The sequence below is a fragment of the Cyprinus carpio genome, chromosome A7 (genome assembly GCF_018340385.1).
Source record: "Cyprinus carpio isolate SPL01 chromosome A7, ASM1834038v1, whole genome shotgun sequence".
Classification (NCBI taxonomy): domain Eukaryota; kingdom Metazoa; phylum Chordata; class Actinopteri; order Cypriniformes; family Cyprinidae; genus Cyprinus; species Cyprinus carpio.
The window spans coordinates 36,226,786-36,246,128 of NC_056578.1; the positions used below are offsets into that span (position 1 = coordinate 36,226,786).

At 36.3% G+C, this 19,343-nt stretch overlaps 1 protein-coding gene across 1 annotated transcript in view; it reads left to right on the forward strand.

Moving 5' to 3' along the window:
* Positions 1 to 19,343, forward strand: part of LOC109102595 (zinc finger protein 609-like) — a 46,160-nt gene that overhangs the window by 14,981 nt on the left and 11,836 nt on the right. The window contains exon 3 of the mRNA XM_042760989.1: positions 14,998 to 15,223. Coding sequence (XP_042616923.1) covers positions 14,998 to 15,223 — 226 coding nt within the window. The remainder of the gene's footprint in view (positions 1 to 14,997; positions 15,224 to 19,343) is intronic.

The following is a 19,343-nucleotide window of genomic DNA, read 5'->3' on the forward strand; positions in this document are numbered from 1 at the left end:
TGTACTTAGTACTTAGCAGTCGGATTAACATATTTGGTTGCATGTGCATTACATCTGTTTTAAACAGAAAAAGAGGCCGACATGATAAATTAACATGAACAGTTGGCTTTTTTGCCATGACTTATCTAAAAATGTCAGAAAAACATTTGAGCAAATATTCAGTCCCTTCCACTGACCAGTCCTGAAGACATAATACATGAATAAACATGCATATTTAACCATGTACCATTACACCAAGGGTTTTCTGAATCTGATTGAGAATTTAGATTGGATTTAGAGGTTTGCATGGCTACAGTTTTCAGTCTGATTGAGCCATCAGTCCGTTTACAAACACATCATTTGATTGCATGTAAATGCAGCTTCTGAAAGTAAAATTCATTTCAGAGAATCTGGAATAGGATGGCAAGGATCCTTGAAAATCCCCACATGCCTTGTCCGTAGTAGGAACTGCCTACTTGGTGGTGTGAATCTAGCTCGCTGTGTGAATTATGGGGTTCAGATTATCTTGAATAAATTCTACATTACTTTGGAGCCTTTTTTATTTTTAATTTTCATTGTTGAATTTACCCATTTGTCAGGCTTTCAGGGTTGTATTAACTTGTAGTGTACAAGTGCTTTGGCATTGATACTTAAACTGAAAAGAAAAAAAGGTGAAGTGGATATAGGCTAGCTGTTGACCTGACAGTCACTTTATCAGAACCAGCTGTACAATGTATGTATAGACTACATGCCCTGATTGAATGGCGGCTGCTGCAGGAGAGCCATGGAAACCTGACCTCACTATTTCACTGGATGTGCACTATAAAGGTGACCACAGTGGTATAGACCAGTGGTAAAGATATTGTCTGTAGATAATGACAGACCAATAACTAGGAGCCCAAAAATTTAGCTTGGCTTTTGCTTGTACTTTGGCTTGGCAATATTTCTTAGCCACTGTAACTCAGGATGCAATGTGTCTGTCTCTAAACCTCAGTAGCAAATGCAAAAGAATGTGCGGTAAAGTTTTATTCAATGAAATCTTCAGTTTCACCATCCGTGGATGGTTGGGGATTTTCACAGATCATGTCATGAGATGTGATCTCTGTGGGAGTTGCCTCCTGAAGTGAAACTCTGCACTGTTTTCATCACTATGGGAGCATAACAAATTGTAGGTCATGTGACAACTCTGCATTCTACAGTTAAAAAAAAAAAAAAAAGAGAGAGTTCAGTGTACAGTATGTCTAGTGCAGTAGAAATTGAGATCCAAACACTTCCGAAAAAGTCAAATTGAGTTGAAAGTAGTGTTGAAAACCCTCCATTCTGTTTTATTCTCTAGCTACCCTACATTATTAATACTAAATTAATGTGACAGCCCTAAACATTCTGACATTCTTCCAAGAATGTGAAATGTGGTTTCTGTTTTAATAATGGGCTGAATTCTGGTTTGCTTGATACTGTTATTAATGGATAGGCTGTCATTCACAACAGCTGTCCAGCAGTTTCAGCTTTATTATAATTTATCAAATTTCAAGTCTTCCTTCAGCAAATTTCTACACTATTGAAAACCATTGCCTTAATCCCAACAAAGGTGTTGTAGTAAAAAAACGAATCTTCTCAACTCAAGCTGTTTTGCATGACATTTATAATAGTGTTTTGAGAGCCAATTCAGAATAAAGGTTTGCGGGTGACTGGATGTTTTTCCCATTGCAGTCACCAATCAACATCTTTTGTTCAGTTTACTGGACCCAAGTTCAGCTCAGAGGTCAGAGAATCATGAAAAAGCTGTTCCTCCCATGGGTCTGGATATATGTTGTATCTGTTAGAAAGGGAGTACCACCCACATAGTCTTTTCTTTGTTGAGAGGAAGCAGCAGAATGCATTACTTCCATAAATAGTTGGCTTGTGGTTCTCCAGGGAAATCTAGCAGCATGAAAAACAACTTGTCTTGTAAGTGGATATATAAAACACTGTTTTGGTTCTGTCATTGTGTGCTATCGTACACCAGAAATTTGTAATAAGATGTTTATTCTTTGTATCTTATAGTGGCGCAATTCCAGTTCTTAAATCATTCAATTAAATTAATGAAATTAAATCACCTGTTTTATTTCAGTCTCTTTACAACTCAGAAGGTAAAGTCTTTTTTCTGAAAGTCCCACCATATCTCAAATTATGTATTGTTTAAAAGCATTCTGTGGTCGACTTGTCTTGCCCAGGCTTGTTTTATACACTCTTAAAAGTAAAGGTTCCAAAAGGGGTCTTTCGCAGTGATGCCATAGAAATACAATTATGGGTTCCCCAAAGGACCCTTCATTCAACAGTAATTAAAATAACTTTTTTTTTTCTTAAATTTGAGGAACATTTTAATAATCTAAAGAAGCCTTTTCCACTATAAAGAAGCTTCACTCTTATAAATAAAGAGGGTTTTCGCAGCAATGCCAATAAAGAAACTTTATTTTTTAGGAGTGTGGCTAGCGGTTTATGTATCTTTAAATGGAAATCTTTATTTATTTTTTTTCACACATTCATAATTTGGTTAAATCACAGCTTGATTGTAAATTACATACAATAAAGATAAATTGTCATGTATGCTGTAAAGTACACAAACTTTACTAAAAACTAGTGCCAAAATAGTTTGTGCCGGTAATGAATGTGGCATAGTTTTGGAAGACAGATATAATTTACACAGTAAATTAAATGGTTTCTTTTCATTTTGTTTTGATTGTAAACATGCAATGCAATGTATTTCATGTTTTGTCATGATGGATATTTTAGATTAAAAAAAACAAAAAAAAAACAGCAAAAATAAATTAAGATGAAGTTGTAAAAAGGCCGCCTTAACATGACCTGCATAAAAGGACCATAACAAGGAATATTTGGGAAAATGTTTTATAAATAGACTTGTTTTTCTCCAGGATTGTGGGCCAAAGTTCTAGTTCATGTTGCTGGAGCGCTGGATGTTGATTCTGGCACCCAGGAGCAAGTCGTGTTTTTTTTTTTTTTGCAATTGTTGTGAAAAGGTGTATGACGAAGCAAAGTGCTAAAGAAGCTGTGTTTCTGGGCTGATTTACTCTCAAACCAGGCTTTTCCAGAGAGGGTGACCTTGACAAGAATGTAGTTTATTATTGTAATAGATACTGTTGTTAGTGAATGACTAGTCACACCAGGAGGTGCTATTATGGAGGAGGGGAAAGAATTTGCTCTGCTACCCCCTACTCCACGTCTGTTTTACTCTTTATCACTCTCACTCTCTGATCTGTTACATATTATTAGTACTTGGCTTGACATCTGGATATTTGTAATTTTTCTTGGTCTTTCATCCATCCTTTTTGCATTTAAGAAAAAGAGAGCAAAAAAAAACAAGAAGCAAAAAAACGCGTTCATAATCGGCAATGAATCGCCTGTGATTTTGTGTAGCTTGTCTGTGAACTACGGTTCTCTGTAGTAAATGCCGCTTCATCTGAAAGCACATGCTGGCGATTTACTACTAATCACAGGAGCGGCTTTACTGACGAGATGCGCATGAAAATTGCATTTGATTTTTTGCACAGCCCTACATCATGCTATAGGCCTATTATAAAATTACAAATAACTTACACAAAGTTTAAATATTAAACACTGAAAATCGGCAAACACTATGGAACCAAATAAATAAAAAATGAGTGTTAAAAAAGCTTCCAAAATCATCTTAGATAAATGGCAAAAGTCAAAAGTCCTTCCAAAGTCTAAAATATTTTTAAGATCATATGATACTAGTTTTAATAAATAAATCAAAATTTAAAAATCAAGGAAATTTGTCTGGCATTTCTTTGCTTTTGCTGTCGCCTGTTGAAAACATACCGAACCGTGACACCCCTGTGTCATATCGAACTGAACCATGAATTTTGTGGACCGTTTCACCTCTAATATATACATTTTATGTTAATTAATACCGATTTCATACAGTTCAATTAATGAAGAAGCAGGTAGGTTAAATCAGAGGGTTTCAAACTTGGGCCGCACCCACAGGAGGTTTTGAGAGGGTTGTATGAATCTGTAGAAAAATTGAGAGAAATTGCTAGTGTGTAGTAATAAAATAGTTGTTCCTGTTGGTGGAAATGTGATTTTAAATGTAAAGGGACGTTCACACAGGAAGTCATATTCCATCTTCTACTACACTGAAAAAAAAAAAATCACTCAGTCAGAAATTGTTTGTAAATTTCACAATAAATCGCAAAGGAACAGCAGGTAACATGCTGAATTAATGAAATTCTGAAGTAGAATGACTAAAGTAGTGTTTTCTAAAAAACATACTTAAATTAGGGCTGCATGATTATGACAAAAATCATAATTGTCGATTATTCCCTTGAAATTGTAATTGCGATTATTACGATTATCACAATTTACACTGAATGATGTTTTGTACCATTGTTTGATGTATTTTTATATGAAAATAAACAAACTGAAAACAGCTTTATGCAAGTGCACACTAATGGGAATGTAAACTTTAAACTTTATGCAACAGCAGTCGAGTAGAAACAGCTAGTCGCAACCAAGAGTAAAGCTATACTTGTCGACCTCTGGTGATTTAATCGCTGTCGTTGTGAACATCCCTTTGAGTCACGTTCCCAAAGAATTCTGTAATGTTTTGTTTTGTTTTTGTAACAAGTATTAATAATGAAATTATTGAATTGAAGATGATGAATTTTGGAACATCCATGCAATCATCTGCAATGCTTCTGTGAAGCCTTTGCTTCTTGCTGCTGGCGTTCCTCTCTCAGGCATCCATTTTCTCAGCTATGAGGAATGCAGGTCGCCACTCTCACTCAACTCAGGGGCCTTCCCTCTTCCCCTCCAGCCTCCCACAGGCCCGTAAACAATACTGGGCATGAGCCCAAGCCAACCAGCTGCATGGAGGAGGCCAAATGAGGCAGGATGGGGGATGGGCAGACACGACCGAGCCATGCTGAAAGAATGGTGCTCTAAACACCTGCTGTGCAGAAGCCAGTCCACCAACCAACTACACTTTCAATGCAGAAGGTGCACTGCAAGGAAATGCTCACTGTGGCTGTTTGTTGCAGTAGCGGTCTTGTTTTATTTTGGCATAATTTTGTTTTATTCAGATGCATTTTTATGCATCAGACAAATAACATTGGCTGTTGTGTTGGATCTTGCAGCATGAGCAGTGAATTTGACTTGACTTAAAAACCATTTTTGTTCAATTCCATTCCATTCTGTAGAACTGTTCAACCATTTCTGTTTTTAAACCACCAGCCTTCAACTTTAAAAGCATTTATATCGCTATCAAATTCAGAGAACCAAAAGGACATAATAAAGGCATGCTGATGGACAACATACTGTTTTAATGCATGAAATAAGCTTAAGCTCAGTTGATCAGCGTAGGTCATCTGTTATCTTGGAAAGTGCAGAAGCAGTTTAGCAAAGCTGACAGATTACTGCCTCAGAGCCCCAGTCCAGCTGCTATCAGAGCAGAGCAGTTGAATTCAGCTGTGGTTTGGTTTAACTGACGCTTTGCTTCATGTTTTTGTGCAGGGCAGTTCCACACAAAAGTCTGTTTGACATCAGAGTTTGGTTTTTGGTTTGTGTGAATGCTGTTTGGCGTAATGTGTAGATGGGAACCTTTGATGCTTACCCATGCAGCAGAAAACCCACTTGAGAGCACATTTACTGCTACCAATGGGTAGATTCTATAGAAAAATGTAATAGGGAGCATGTTTTAAAACTGGGGTCAATTTTTATTTTCTTTTCTTTTCTTTTTTTTTTTTAACAAAATGCATTATTAGGACTTAAGTTAATGTCAACTTGAGATTTGAATGAAATACTTAATTATTTTTATTTTATTTTGCAAACATTCAGCTTTGATTATGACCATTTCATTCTGCTTTGTAAAGACTGTCCAGTGATTATTAGATTAATTGCAGTTATCTTATTTCTACTGACAATATTAAAGCAAATAATTTAATTCTGGAAACAGTTGACTAATTTGATCTTTTTATAATGCAATGCTTAATATTTTTATCACAGTAGTAATGAGTTTTCATGCATAAAAATATATAGCCTAATTTAATATTTTAGCAAGGGTGTTCATTTTTTTTTTTTTTTTTGGTATCAAAACATTTGAAACGCACTCATCTAGGATATTGTTCATGTTAAAAATGAAAGCATGCAGTCTGACCTTTCATGCGGAAATGGACAGGAGTTGATTGCGTATAATTTACCTATTTACGTCTGATTGTTTGCCTTCAAGCAGCTTCCATTCTTCGTATTGATTCTTTTTCAAACTCAAGTTTGGACCAAAGTAATGAAACCAGGTGGGAAAACAGCTTGAGATGTTCCGTTCGAGCTGCATAGCTTTCTAGTTGAGACTGATGGGTCAAGTACGTTACAGAGCCCATCATGCGTGCGTGCTGATTGCCTGTTTATTAGGCTCCATCGATTCCATCTCAACGTTTCACCCCAAGGCACTGTTATCATTCTCAGATTGATCCTGGCTGTTTTGTGTTTGGAGTCGTAAAAAACCAATTGTTTTATTCCCCCCTATTATTTTTTTTAAGAATGTCTTCTGGGAATGCAGAATCTGTCTTTATAGCAACAGGCAAATAAGCCAGACATCAGGCTCCATGGGCTTTCTGTAGCAGCTCTTCTTCTGCCTGCGGAAAATCTCTTAATCATTTATAAAAATGACTTCCATATTTGTGGCTCTAACGGAAGGCTAAGCATCAGTGAACTGGATACAGGGGAGAGGCAATTATTGATTTTTAATTAGGCAAGAATAAATCTCTGCTGTTGTGGTTTGGATGTATTTGGGCTCCCTGCTTTTGAATCTCTAGCAGTGCTGATTATTAAGCCAAAAGCTGTAAACAGGAATGCAGAAACGCTGTTTTCTCTTACTTGGAAGGGTGATGATATAATCTTATCTCGTTGTTTGTAAAGATGTCTATGAGAGACCGCGGGATGATTCTCTTTTTAGACCATGTTTGTTTAGTGCATCTCCACAGATGGCTGAATATAAAGCTGTTTCATCTGGCAACTGCTGTTAAGATTCGTCTCATCTCTTGTGGCCGCTTCACCATTTTCCAGGCTTAGTGAAGTTATTGGTTTCTCTGTGAGTGAAATAGAGTTGAGCTTTGAACTCTTAAGCATGCATGGCTTCTGCTCGCTTCTGCATTCTTCAGGCCTGAGTGTACTTCCACTCTTGTGGAACTGGCTCGTAGTTCATCCTCTGATATGTGAAAGGGTCTGGTGTGGACTGTTGCTTGCATTGTAAGGGTTTTAGGACGCCTGATAACCTCCTAAGAAAGATAGTACATCAGTTACAGTTTTTATTTTTGCAAGTTGAATTACCTTTAGAGTTAGTGATAGATGGCCAGACTGAGCTAATACACTTGATTCACCGTTTTCTCATGGTATTGCATTTGATGTAATATCTTCCTAGAAAAACAAGAATTAAAATCAAACTATATTGGATATTTAATTATGCATGCTCATTTCTATGTATTTTTACCTTTTGATTACCTTTTGATTACCTTTTGATTACCTTTTTACCTTTTAAAACATATTTGCTTTTTTTGTTTTTTAAAATATAATATTGTTATGTCTAAATTAACTTTTAAAAATAATATTATTTTATTGTATTTTTTTTTTTATTAAACAGCTAAATAGTAATTGTAAAAGTTTAAAATTTAATTTACATATATTAGGGATGTTCATTTCGATTATTTTTCCTAACGGACAACCGACGTTCGTTAACTGAGTATTAACCGTTAACCGACAAGATTATTTTAAATTAGAATTGAATTAAATTAGAAAGGATAAGTGTCTGTGATGCGTTAACAATACTAACCTTTGTTTCCCGGGAATTAAAGGGTTACTCCACCGCAAAATGAAAATCACAGAAGAGCGTAAGCCGCTTGCGTACTAGTCAGATTTGTCAAAATGGCGCTACACTGATTTGGAGAGACACTGAGGAGAGGAATTGTTGAATTGTTGAAATTGTTGAAAAAACTCGTTATTTTTGTTTTCTTTGTGTACAAAAAGTATTCTCGTCACTTCATAACGTTACGGTTGAATCGCTGATGGCAAATGGACTATTCTGACGATGCTTTTCATACTTTCCTGGAACTTGACACTGTTATTTATTTGGCAGTTTATGGGACAGTCTCAAGCCTCCCTGTTTTCATCCAAAATGTCTTAAATTGTATTCCGAAGACGAACAGAGCTTTTACGGGTTTGGAACGACATGGGGGTAAGTGATTAATGACAAAATTTTCATTTGGGATGGAGTATCCTTTTAATTTTACATGTGCAAAAAGCAGCAAACAACAGAACATGAGGATTCACATGGTCTTCATATCACATCACGCACTTGCAGCGCTTCTGCGAGCGGAGAAAAACATATTAAAGCTAGGCTATATAACGAATAAATAGGCCTATATGAGAAATATATTTTTACTTAAATAATAAATTAAGAAATTGAAAGAAAAAACTGTGCAACAAGTAGCTTATGCAGAGTTTTGGTTCATTTTTGTGCTGCGCGAAAGGAAACCAGACGGCAGAAAGTGGAATCCTATTTTTCTTGAGGCTTATTTTACAAAAGCACAAAGATTTGTTTTTATTGTGAATGTACACAAATAAAGGCAAACCTTTTACAATTCCGATTATCTTTATGACTAAAAGGAGTAGTTGCTTCCACTGTTAGAAGGAAAAAATTCAAGTGATTGTGCTGGCGCCGCATGCGTGCACACAGTTAAGCATTGCTACCTTGACAATGCAGCCTGTTTATTATCATAATAAAATAGTCAGTCAAACAAATAAAAAAAAACACACTGCTCAGTTTGTGCCGTTAAGCATTACCACCGTACCACCATGATGTTATGCAAAACATTTTGTTTTACATGGATATTGGAATGCAAGTGAAGTACATAATAAATAATAATTTGACATTCAGATACATTGTGAATACCGAAACATTTGATTTTGTGTTGAATGAGAGACACAACACTGATTTCAGTTTCATTTTAGCCTAAATTAATTATTTTTGGCTTGTCGTTTATATTGCTATAACTTGTATTTTTAATTCTTGCTCTTTTCTAAATACTGTTAATTGAAAGTATATGTTGTAGAGTGAGGGGAACTAAAATAGCCTAGCTATGTTTACAGTGTTTAATATAATGTTTGTAAACATCGCATCAGCATTAGGCCTATTTCTGAATGAAATAATAAAATGCGACTTACACACAACTTTTCTTCTATTTAGAAATATTCTCTAAATTTTTTTTTTTATACGTATAGCGTATTTTAACCATGCAGCAAACCTTTTTAAATGTTTTGATTTTTTACACAAAATAATGTAGAAATGTTGAAATTACTGGTCAATGTGTCTGCCTGGTTGACCAATAAACTGTTCATTCTTTTACTTCATTGTTGATACTGCTTTGCTTTTTGAACAAATATTTTGCAAAAATATTTTCATCAGTTTCTTCAAATTTATGTTAATGTTAATTTTTGTCATTTAATCATTATAAATCTTTATATTTCAAATCCTAGTAATCAACCACTACTTAGCATTACAGAGTTGAGGTAACAGTAGAGAAGAACACTTGATATGTAGTCAAACATCTTTGACAAAATGACATAGTCTTCCTCACATTGCAGCGTATTTTGGTCAACAACCACCCATTTATACTAGGGATGCTCCGATCCGCCTTTTTCGCCTCCGATACCGATTCTGATACCTAGGGTTCAGTATTGGCCATTACCGATACTGATCTGATACCAGTGAAGTTTTTTCTTCCCCCATTTAAATAAATGTAGAATTTATATATCTCTTTGTGTGGAACTGATAATCATTCTTTCACAATCTACTAGATGCAGACTACTTCATTATAAAGAAAAATAAAATACACAATAAATATGAAAAAATATAGGTCTATGCATATTCATAATCTATGACAAAATTTTATCATAAACTAGGTTAGTGGATAATTCGGCAGCAAAAGTTATTCTAGAAAAATCCGTGCACAATCATTTTAGAAATCCAAATATTTAGTCAAAAAACTATATTTTGTGGGGAACAAATAAAAGTGTTGCACTAAATATGTTAAAATGTTACACATTGCTATTTGTATTATTATAAAATCCATTCATTAAAAACATTCATGAATGTATTTATAAGTATATACTATAAAATGAAAATACATTTATTTTAAATGTATAGCATATTTTTTAATAAGGCAACAACATATGAAAGATACGATAGGACAAAACAAATACAGTGCAGCACTAAGCACTTACAATGTGCGCATCTGGTGTGCAGAATGATGCGCTTGTGTTCAAATGCATCATTCTGCACACCGGATGTGCACATTGTAAGCGCTTTGTGTTAAAAAGTGCAAAGCACAAAGGGAAGAGAGATTGATCCATAATGTATTATATATGTGCAACAGTTATTGAGCCTTTCTTTTAACAATTTTAAATTTCAGTTACTCTGCACGTTAAAACATTAGTCTTTTTCTACACCCGTGTTTTGTTCTCACAGACACCCAGTAGCAAGTAACAAAACAACATTAAACTCCGGCAAGAAGATAACGTCCTCTTTGCAAAGACATGTATTTACAAATTAAGTATAATAATGGGAACACAGAATGATCTTGCAGAGAGCTTTACTGAGCTGACTGTCGTAACCGAACATGACCAGGATTTAAAGGCTGAACGAATGACTGACAGCCAGAGAAAAGAGTTTGTGTGAACTTTAATGTAAGGACTTAAATATTCATATGTAGCACACATTAAGCCAGCGGTTCTCAATTCCAGTCCTCGCGCCCCCAACTCTGCATATTTTGCACATCTCTCTTTGTTAACACACCTGATTCAGATATCAGCTCGTTAGAAGTGAGCTCCATGCATGAACCTACACAGTGTTTATTGCTCCCTACTCCCTGAGCCTGAGCAGGGGAAATCTGTTGAAGTTTACCTCACTTTGGAACATTCATTCACGGATCTGCACTACACAACCTCTTCACGTACGAAATTGGCAAGGCAGGGGGGTGCGAAGACTGGAATTGAGAACCGCTGCATTAAGCTATCGTATGGCTTCAGAAGTAACAGAATAATTCGCACAGATTTTTTTTTTTAAATCTCGGATTTGGATCGGCCCTCTCTGACTGATACCCGATCAAAAAAAATGGCAGTATCGGAGCCGATACCCGATATGAATATCGTATCGGTGCATCCCTGATTTATACAGAAAGACATTGTCTGACCAAAACATAAGACTACCAACCACAGTTTACATAAATTATTTATGTGAAATCAATATCAGGTTAACTTGTACTTGTTGAAAGTGCTTCCTAAAAAAAAAAAAAAAAGAGTATCCTTTAAAGATTGAATGTCTATCTACATGAAAACTTGATCAACTTTGGCAAATCCAGATGATTAATTTTTCCTCAGAAGTCTTAACTGTTTCAAAATGGACTGGTAAAAGACACTGTGTACCACTAACTACCAATCAGATTAAAGCTTATAAGATCAAGATAGTACATTCCAGATTTATAAGCGTAAATGCTCTAGACGCTCAGCAAATGTGCTGTGGGTGGCCCGTGGGTGTGCCGTCTAAGGCTGAGAATGCTAAAGAATAGGCTCTTTATCATTATTTTAATGTCTCTTTTATTTCTTCTATCTTGTTTTAGGCTATGTTGTTGTTTTGCAAGAGTATTAAAAGCATCTGTGCTTAACAAAGATGACTGACATTTGGGCATGATTTATAAATCACATTGAATTCTCATCTCAGGAAAAGATTACGATGAAGAACTGTAATTTTTTATTTAATCTGAGGGTCTCATTTTTTCCTACCCTTTTCTGTATACATATGACAGTTGTTTTCTGCCAAAGATCTGCTGGCAGTACAGCTAGTTTGTGGCACTTGGCATCAATTTTTTCATTTACATTCTGAAGGCTCATGTGTCAGTATCGATGGTCTGTGCCAATGTGCTCCTCATTATTGGTCACTATGAAAATCTTGAACATGCTCACTGATATACAGCAGAGGTAATCACTTGTTGAATGTGGAATGGCAGATATTAGGGCTGTAAGTATATTTGAATGGCCTGTAGTGTGTTTGAGATGTCTTTGTGTTTTCTGGGAGAGCTGACAGCTGGATGTTTGCTCATCTGTTGCGAGTCACGCATAATCATAAATCAGCAGGCGGTTGAGATGACATGAGCTTCTCTTGCTGGTGTGATGTTTCATGCAGGAGGTAAAAACAGTCATGGAGCTTCTGAACCTGTTATCATCTCAATCACAAGTGATAACAGGTCATTAGGCACAATTCAAATGTTGTACTATTTTTCACAAGATCCTCCTTGTAATGAGAGTCCTTCATTTAGATCAGAAGTTGGGAACCGGTTTAACCGTTTTTGGGGTGATAAGTTTTTTGCTTGTTTTGTTTTTAAAAGAAGTCTCATGTTCATAAAGGTTGCTCAAAAAATATTTGATAAATACAAATAAAATATTGTGAAATATTAGTTTAAAATAACCGGTTTATATTTAAATATTTTTTTTTTTACATTTTCAGTAGCCATTACTCCAGTCTTCAGTCACATGATCCTTCAGAAATCATTCTAATATGCTGATTTGATACTTAAGAAATATTTCTTATTATTACCAATGTTGAAAACAGTTGTACTGCATTTCTGCATGTCGTGGTTGTTGGTGCAGTTCGTTTCATTAATATTTTTCCTTATTGTCGTTAAAGGGATGTAAAAGCTTCGTTCGTCTTCGGAACACAATTTAAGACATATTGGATGAAAACTGGGAGGCTTGTGACTGTCCCATAGACTGCCAAGTAAATAACAGTGTCAAGGTCCATAAAAGTATGAAAAGCATCGTCAAAATAATCCATCTGCCATCAGTGGTTCAACTGTAATGTTATAAAGCGACGAGAATACTTTTTGTACGCAAATAAAACAAAAATAACTTTATTCAACAATTTGCCTCCTCTGTGTCTCTCCACATCACCGTAGCACCATTTTGGAGAATATGACCTGAACGCAGCGTGCGCTCTTTGTGTCAGCCGCGCCACAAGGATGTACTGTTTTGTTTCAAATCAAAGCATAAATACACGTAGAAAACATATCCTTGTGGTGCGGCTGACAAAGAACAGGTGGAGTATCCCTTTAAATTTCGCAGTTCTCCACATTAGTTATGAGTGGTGGTTGTATCTTGTCAATCAAGAGTTCAGAAAGTTAATGTTTACACGTGCTGGAAACATCATGAGTCATTCTTATTATAATATTAAAGCTTAAACGTCATTGGATCATCTTTTTCATTAGTGGCAACAAAAACAAATGCAAAAGTAATGATTTTTCCCAAACTTATCAAAATAATAATTAGAGGTCGACCAATTGGATTTTACCAACACTGATAGCTAGGTAGGACCACACTGGCCAACACCGATTAATCAACCGATAGTTTTTAAAATGGATACTGAACGAAAACTAAAATAGTTCTTTACTATTAAAAAAAAAACAGCGCTGAACCATACTTTGTAAATAAATAAAAATATTAATATTAAATATTAATCGTTTTACAGCCTATAGTGAAGTCATTAGTGAAAGTGAAAAGGACGTGACATACAGCCAAGTATTGTGACCCATACTCGGAATTCGTGCTCTGCATTTAACCCATCCAAAATGCACATAAACACAGCAGTGAACACACACCTGGAGCAGTGAGCAGCCATTTATGCTGCAGCACCCGGGGAGCAGTTGGGGGTTCGGTGCTTTGCTCAAGGGCACCTCAGTCATGATATTGAGGGTGGAGAGAGCACTGTACATTCACTCCCCCCACCTACAATTCCTGGCGGTCCGAGACTCGACCTCACAACCTTTGGATTATGAGTCCAACTCTCTAACCATTAGGCCACAACTTCCCCTTATGTACATCAACAATGATTTGGGACAAATATAATGTAATTTAATGAAAAACTGTGTGAGTGGCGCTCTGTGGCACAGCAGGATTTATTTTGGTTGAATCAACATATCAATGTGTTTTCTCATGTCACAGCTTTAAATCTGCAACTTTGCTGGCTAACAATTACATTAATGTGACCAGCTGGATATAAACGAATGCAAATAGATGATAAGGTAACAATCATGATAATAAACTTTTGGGTCGGACTTGCGTGTGTTTTCGTCACATTGTTTTAACTGCTTGAGGTAATACTAATGTTTGCGTCAGCCTTGAAAGCAAATGACTGATCTTTCTCTACTAATTCAACATCTAGTCAATTACATAGTAATGATATGAAAACATGGCCTATAGTAAACTGTATACACACTGTTTAGTTGTCCCGCTCTGTGCAGCACGCAGTGTCACGTGTCAAAAGAAACAGCGTTTTAAGTGATTCCACCTCTAGAGGCTGCTCCCGTACTGTATAATCATTAGAGACTCTAATGACAGTGGACCTTCTCAGCTGCTCCAGCAATGGATGCATCCCGGAAAAACTATCGGCATGGGTTTTTGCGATAGCCAGTAGTTCCAGCAATCAACTGTTGGTGCCAATGAATCAACCTCTGATAATAATAATAGTGCATGACCTCAGAGAGAGTTTAAGTAGGAGACAGATCACTTTTTTTGCTATGTGATCCAGCATGTCATATTCATAACAGTCTATTTCTGTCTGTTTACCTGGCTGGTGTCCATCGTGGCCCCTGGATGCAGGTAGGGTCAATTAGAGTGCCTGACCACACAGCTACAGGCCCTTAATTGAATAAACAAGCCTGTGTTCACACAGTGAGCATGTTGTGTGGGTCCTGTTCCCCTGGAGTGAGTCTTAAGTAGCTCAAAGCATCTCTGGCTCTTAATGAGCTCAACCGTCCAGCAGGGTGCAGGTCAGGTCCTCGCTGTAAGAGACTTCATAAAATAGAGTCCACCTTAAGGGCATGTGCAGATATTTTCCAAGTGTCATTTGAGATCCACCAACTTTTAATTTCCCTGTTTTGTCTCTCTCTTGCTTTTTTTCAGATGGAGTCTCCAGTCTCCACCCCGGCCCCTCCGCCACTTCACCTCCTCGCCTCTATGGGAAACAGTGACATTGCCTCACCTTGTGAGCAGCTTATGGTGCGAACACGCTCGGTGGCTGTCAACACATCTGATGTGGCCCTGTCCACTGAGCCAGAGTGCCTGGGACCCTGTGAGCCGGGCACCAGCGTCAACCTGGAGGGCATTGTGTGGCAAGAAACTGAGGACGGTAGGAAAACATACTGTAGAGCTTGTGATATAAGCTGAGTTTACAAATCTTCAATAGCCAGACTTTTGATTGAATCTGTGAAAAAATCAGGCCATCACTGTAGTTTATTCTGGCCAGTAGCCACCATGGTTAAGAGGAAGAGGCAGTCTGATTGACGTGTAAAGCAGCCAGGCTGGTTTGTGTCGATTTCACGACAATAATCTGAGCAACAGGGGCAAGAAATACATGCATAGTGTCCATGATTAGTTGTAAAGAAAATGTAAAAAATTTGAATAGATCTCCATAGATCTGAATTTGTGTCCCTCGAGTAATAATAAGACATAATTCAAAATACTGTATTTCTGCTCATGGATATCTAGTTCACTCCAAGAAAATTCTGGTTACTTACATGCCACAGTGATTAGTTCCTCAGAGCTCATTATATCAACACAGAACCAGTGTTTCCAAGTGGAATGATAAAAACAAGTCAATCATATTTTGTATGCGTACAAGCAAGTAACTTTGTTGGCACAATGTTTGAGTAAATAAAAAGGAGATCAAAACATGGTAGAAGTAAAAAAAATAAATAAAAAAACACTGAATTAGGTCAAATATTCCTAGAACTGTACACACCCTATTTTCTGTGCACAATTTAAATGTTCATTAGTTTATATGAATAAAAGTTTAGCAATTTAATAAAAAAATGAAAGAAGTGAAGGAACCAATTAAGAGTAGCAAAAACTGAAACTTTGTTGATTCCTGAATCAAAATAGCATTCACAGAAGTAGATACTTAAAGTTTTCTATATGTCAGCCTCCAGCAAGTGTTTCTGATAGAAAGTAAAAGAGTGTGTATGTACAGTTTTGTTACTGATACAGTTCAGATTCTGCTGTAAAGTGTCATCATTTAGCTCAAGTCAGTTTAGTGTTGGTTTAGTTTAGATCAATAACAGTGTGAAGTTAATCAGATATAAAATAGTGTTGTTATTCGGCTTAAGTTAGTATGTTTGATATGGTCAGTTGGGTGTGTAGAAAATCGCATACGCACAAAATGGGCATTGAAATGTTTCCAGGCATTTTCTATGCGAATTTGGACATATAGAATTAAATATCCCACTCTCATTAATGCACTCAGATGACATACAATCATAATCCAAATACATTACTTGCATTTATCACACCATTTACACATCAGGCCCCAGGACTGGAAATTAATATTCAAGTTTTAAATGGTTAATGTTGTGCAGCACTGCACAAACATTGAATCCAAATAAAATTATTGATGGCACAGTTCTCGATCTGGGATACTTTTAACTTCACCCATTACAATGTGACATGTTCACCAATGTGATATGTGACACGCTAGATTACAATGGTTTTTGAGCCTACAAGTACCAAATAGCTTCCATGTTTAACTGACACTTGTTTCAGCAGCACTTGACCAGCAGGTATGAGAAACAAGCAATCATAATCATTTATCATTATACTTCAAATATATACAAGGGCTGAAAATGAAAAATAAGGGTGTAGATCGAGATTTTTAATTGAGTTAGTAATTAATTTTATGATTAAGTAAAAATATAATTGTTTAATATTTAAATTAATTATTGTATTTAAATAATTGAGCTTGTAAAGCTTGCCTGTTATTTAAGAGTACTTATAAGAGTAATCTTTACAGTACACAAATACCACAATAATTTGTTCCTGTCCTCATTTACATATTAGTCTCTTCCTGAATTTTCCCCCAGAGTTCAATAAAGTACATCTATCCTTTATATCTTAGTTGAAAACACCTGCTTCTTAATGATTTCAACCCTTTATGTTAACAGCTTTTCAACCAGTGCAGTACATGGTGTCTTATGCTTGCAGATTAATTTATTCTAACTGGATTTGTCCAGATTCTGTAGGTTTGATTTTTTTTTTTTCTTCATCCCATCTAATCATAGCCCACTGCAGAAACATCAGTGTGTTCTACTCTCCACATCCAATGCAGATCTAGGCATTGGAGTATGTGCCGCCCACACTCTGCCTGCTGCCATCCTTCCAGTGCCGCCATATAAAGGGCTGTCTCATCAGCATTCAGAGCACATTGGCTGTCTAAGTGTTTTCTATTCCTCTTGCCATGGGCACAGTGTGTCTGATTCACCCTGCTCCTCTGTGGCCACTCTTGTGTGTGTGTGTCTCTGACATGAAGAGGGATGGGTCAAGATGGAGAGAAAAACAGGACAATTTGTGTGGCCATTCACAGTCCTGCCCAACCAGTGCCACACTTCCACAAAATCAGCTTAATCTTTTTGCAGGACGGGTCCCAAACACAGGGCTCCAATTCATCTGCTCTTTCATTTTTTAAAGAGGGAACCATTGGCGTGCAGGTGTTATCCACACCCTCTCTCGCTCTCTTTGGGATGGTTTCACTGGTGTGCATCTCTCCTTTTGATGTGATGTGTTGGGCAGATCTGTATCCTGGTGACATTTTGTGTGGGTGGAAAGTAGATCAGCAAGATCCCGTGGCAGGGAACACATCTCTAAACCACTTTGAGATGTCTTTCCACTGTGCTATACTCTCTTAAAGATGTTGCAGACAGTCCACCCACACTTCTCATTAAAAAAAGACTTCTTAAGTCCTAACACTGCCAATGTGTTAGATTCAAAACCAAAATAAACCTTTGATGCGAATGTGATCTGCCTTACCACAGAATTTAAATCCAACCCTAATCAAACACACCTGATGATGAAGGTCTGGGGGTTTGTTAAAAGTTACAGAGTTAACTTTGCAGGTTGGTAGATCTTTATTGTTGCGTTCAAGTACTCAGAGTTGTGAAGTTGTAAATACAACAGCAGGTGAGTTCTAATAACTTCGATCAGAGCCAGATGGTGATGTACCATTTCTGCATAAAATTCAACAAGATTTTTTTTTAAATCCTACAAAATAATGAATAAAAAAATGTGTTTCAGGTGCGTTATATTTAAATATATCAGGTGCTGTAAATATATCTTATTATAGATGTGTGAATGGATTCTAGTATAGTTGTACAATACAATGGTATTTTGTACATGCCACTTAGTTTTATTTTAAATGAAAAAAAAAAAATTCTTTTTAGCAAATTTACCATCAATACCGATGCTGCATCCATTGCTTCAAACATGTTTTCTCACTGACATGACTCAGAAGTCGGAATCACAGGGCTTAAAATCCAGAGTTTCCTACTTGTAATTGCAACTTGACGTTCATGTGAGTTCAACTCATAGTCATCAACTCGACTTGAAGGATTGCGCACCCATTCGACTTGTTTGGAATCATTACAGTGGTAGTCAGTCCATTTCTTGTTTTTGGATCTCCCTTATAAGCGCACCTAAATGAACTCACTAGCTTGTTAGAAGACTGCTCTAAGATCTAAAGTAGTTAGAAATGAGACACCTAAAATATGCAGTGCAGCTGGCCTATAGAGATCTTGCCATGCTTTTATTTAATTTTTTATTTTAATTGTCTATAACTAATAATAGTGTGTTGCCTGTAGGACAGTTCAAACAATAAATGCTAAAGCAATACTTTGGAAAATGTATTTAAGTAGGGAGGAATGGAATTCTCCAGATTGTCCAGCTTTGTTCAAAACCCATTTTCTATGTAGGCAATAGGCAGGCATGTTCAGCTCTAATTCAATTGAATTGAAGATTGCAAGATCGTATTTCTATAGCATATAATGAATCAGTAATAAAATCGGACAACAATGGGATTATAGATTTATCCTCTTTAGCTCATATCACATTTTTAGGTTGTTCATTTTAGGTTCTAGATTAAATACACTATCAAAGGAGATTGGCGGGACTTCCATTTATGTAGCAGCTATATTGAGCATTGTGTTCTCTTATTCATTGATCTATAAGTGATTGATCTCCTCCTCATACTATTTCTGGTTTGACTTTATCATGTTGCTAAGCTAAGAACCCAGTACTCTAATAAAACAAAGTGCGTTCTAATAACTTATAAATCAGAGCCAGATGGTGATGTACCTTTTCTGCATAAAATTCAACAATTTTTTAAACTCTAGTCTACAAAATAATTAATAAAAAATGTGTTTTTGCTTAGTTTTTATTCAATTTATGAAGATGCTGTAAATATATTGTATTATAGTTGTACAAAA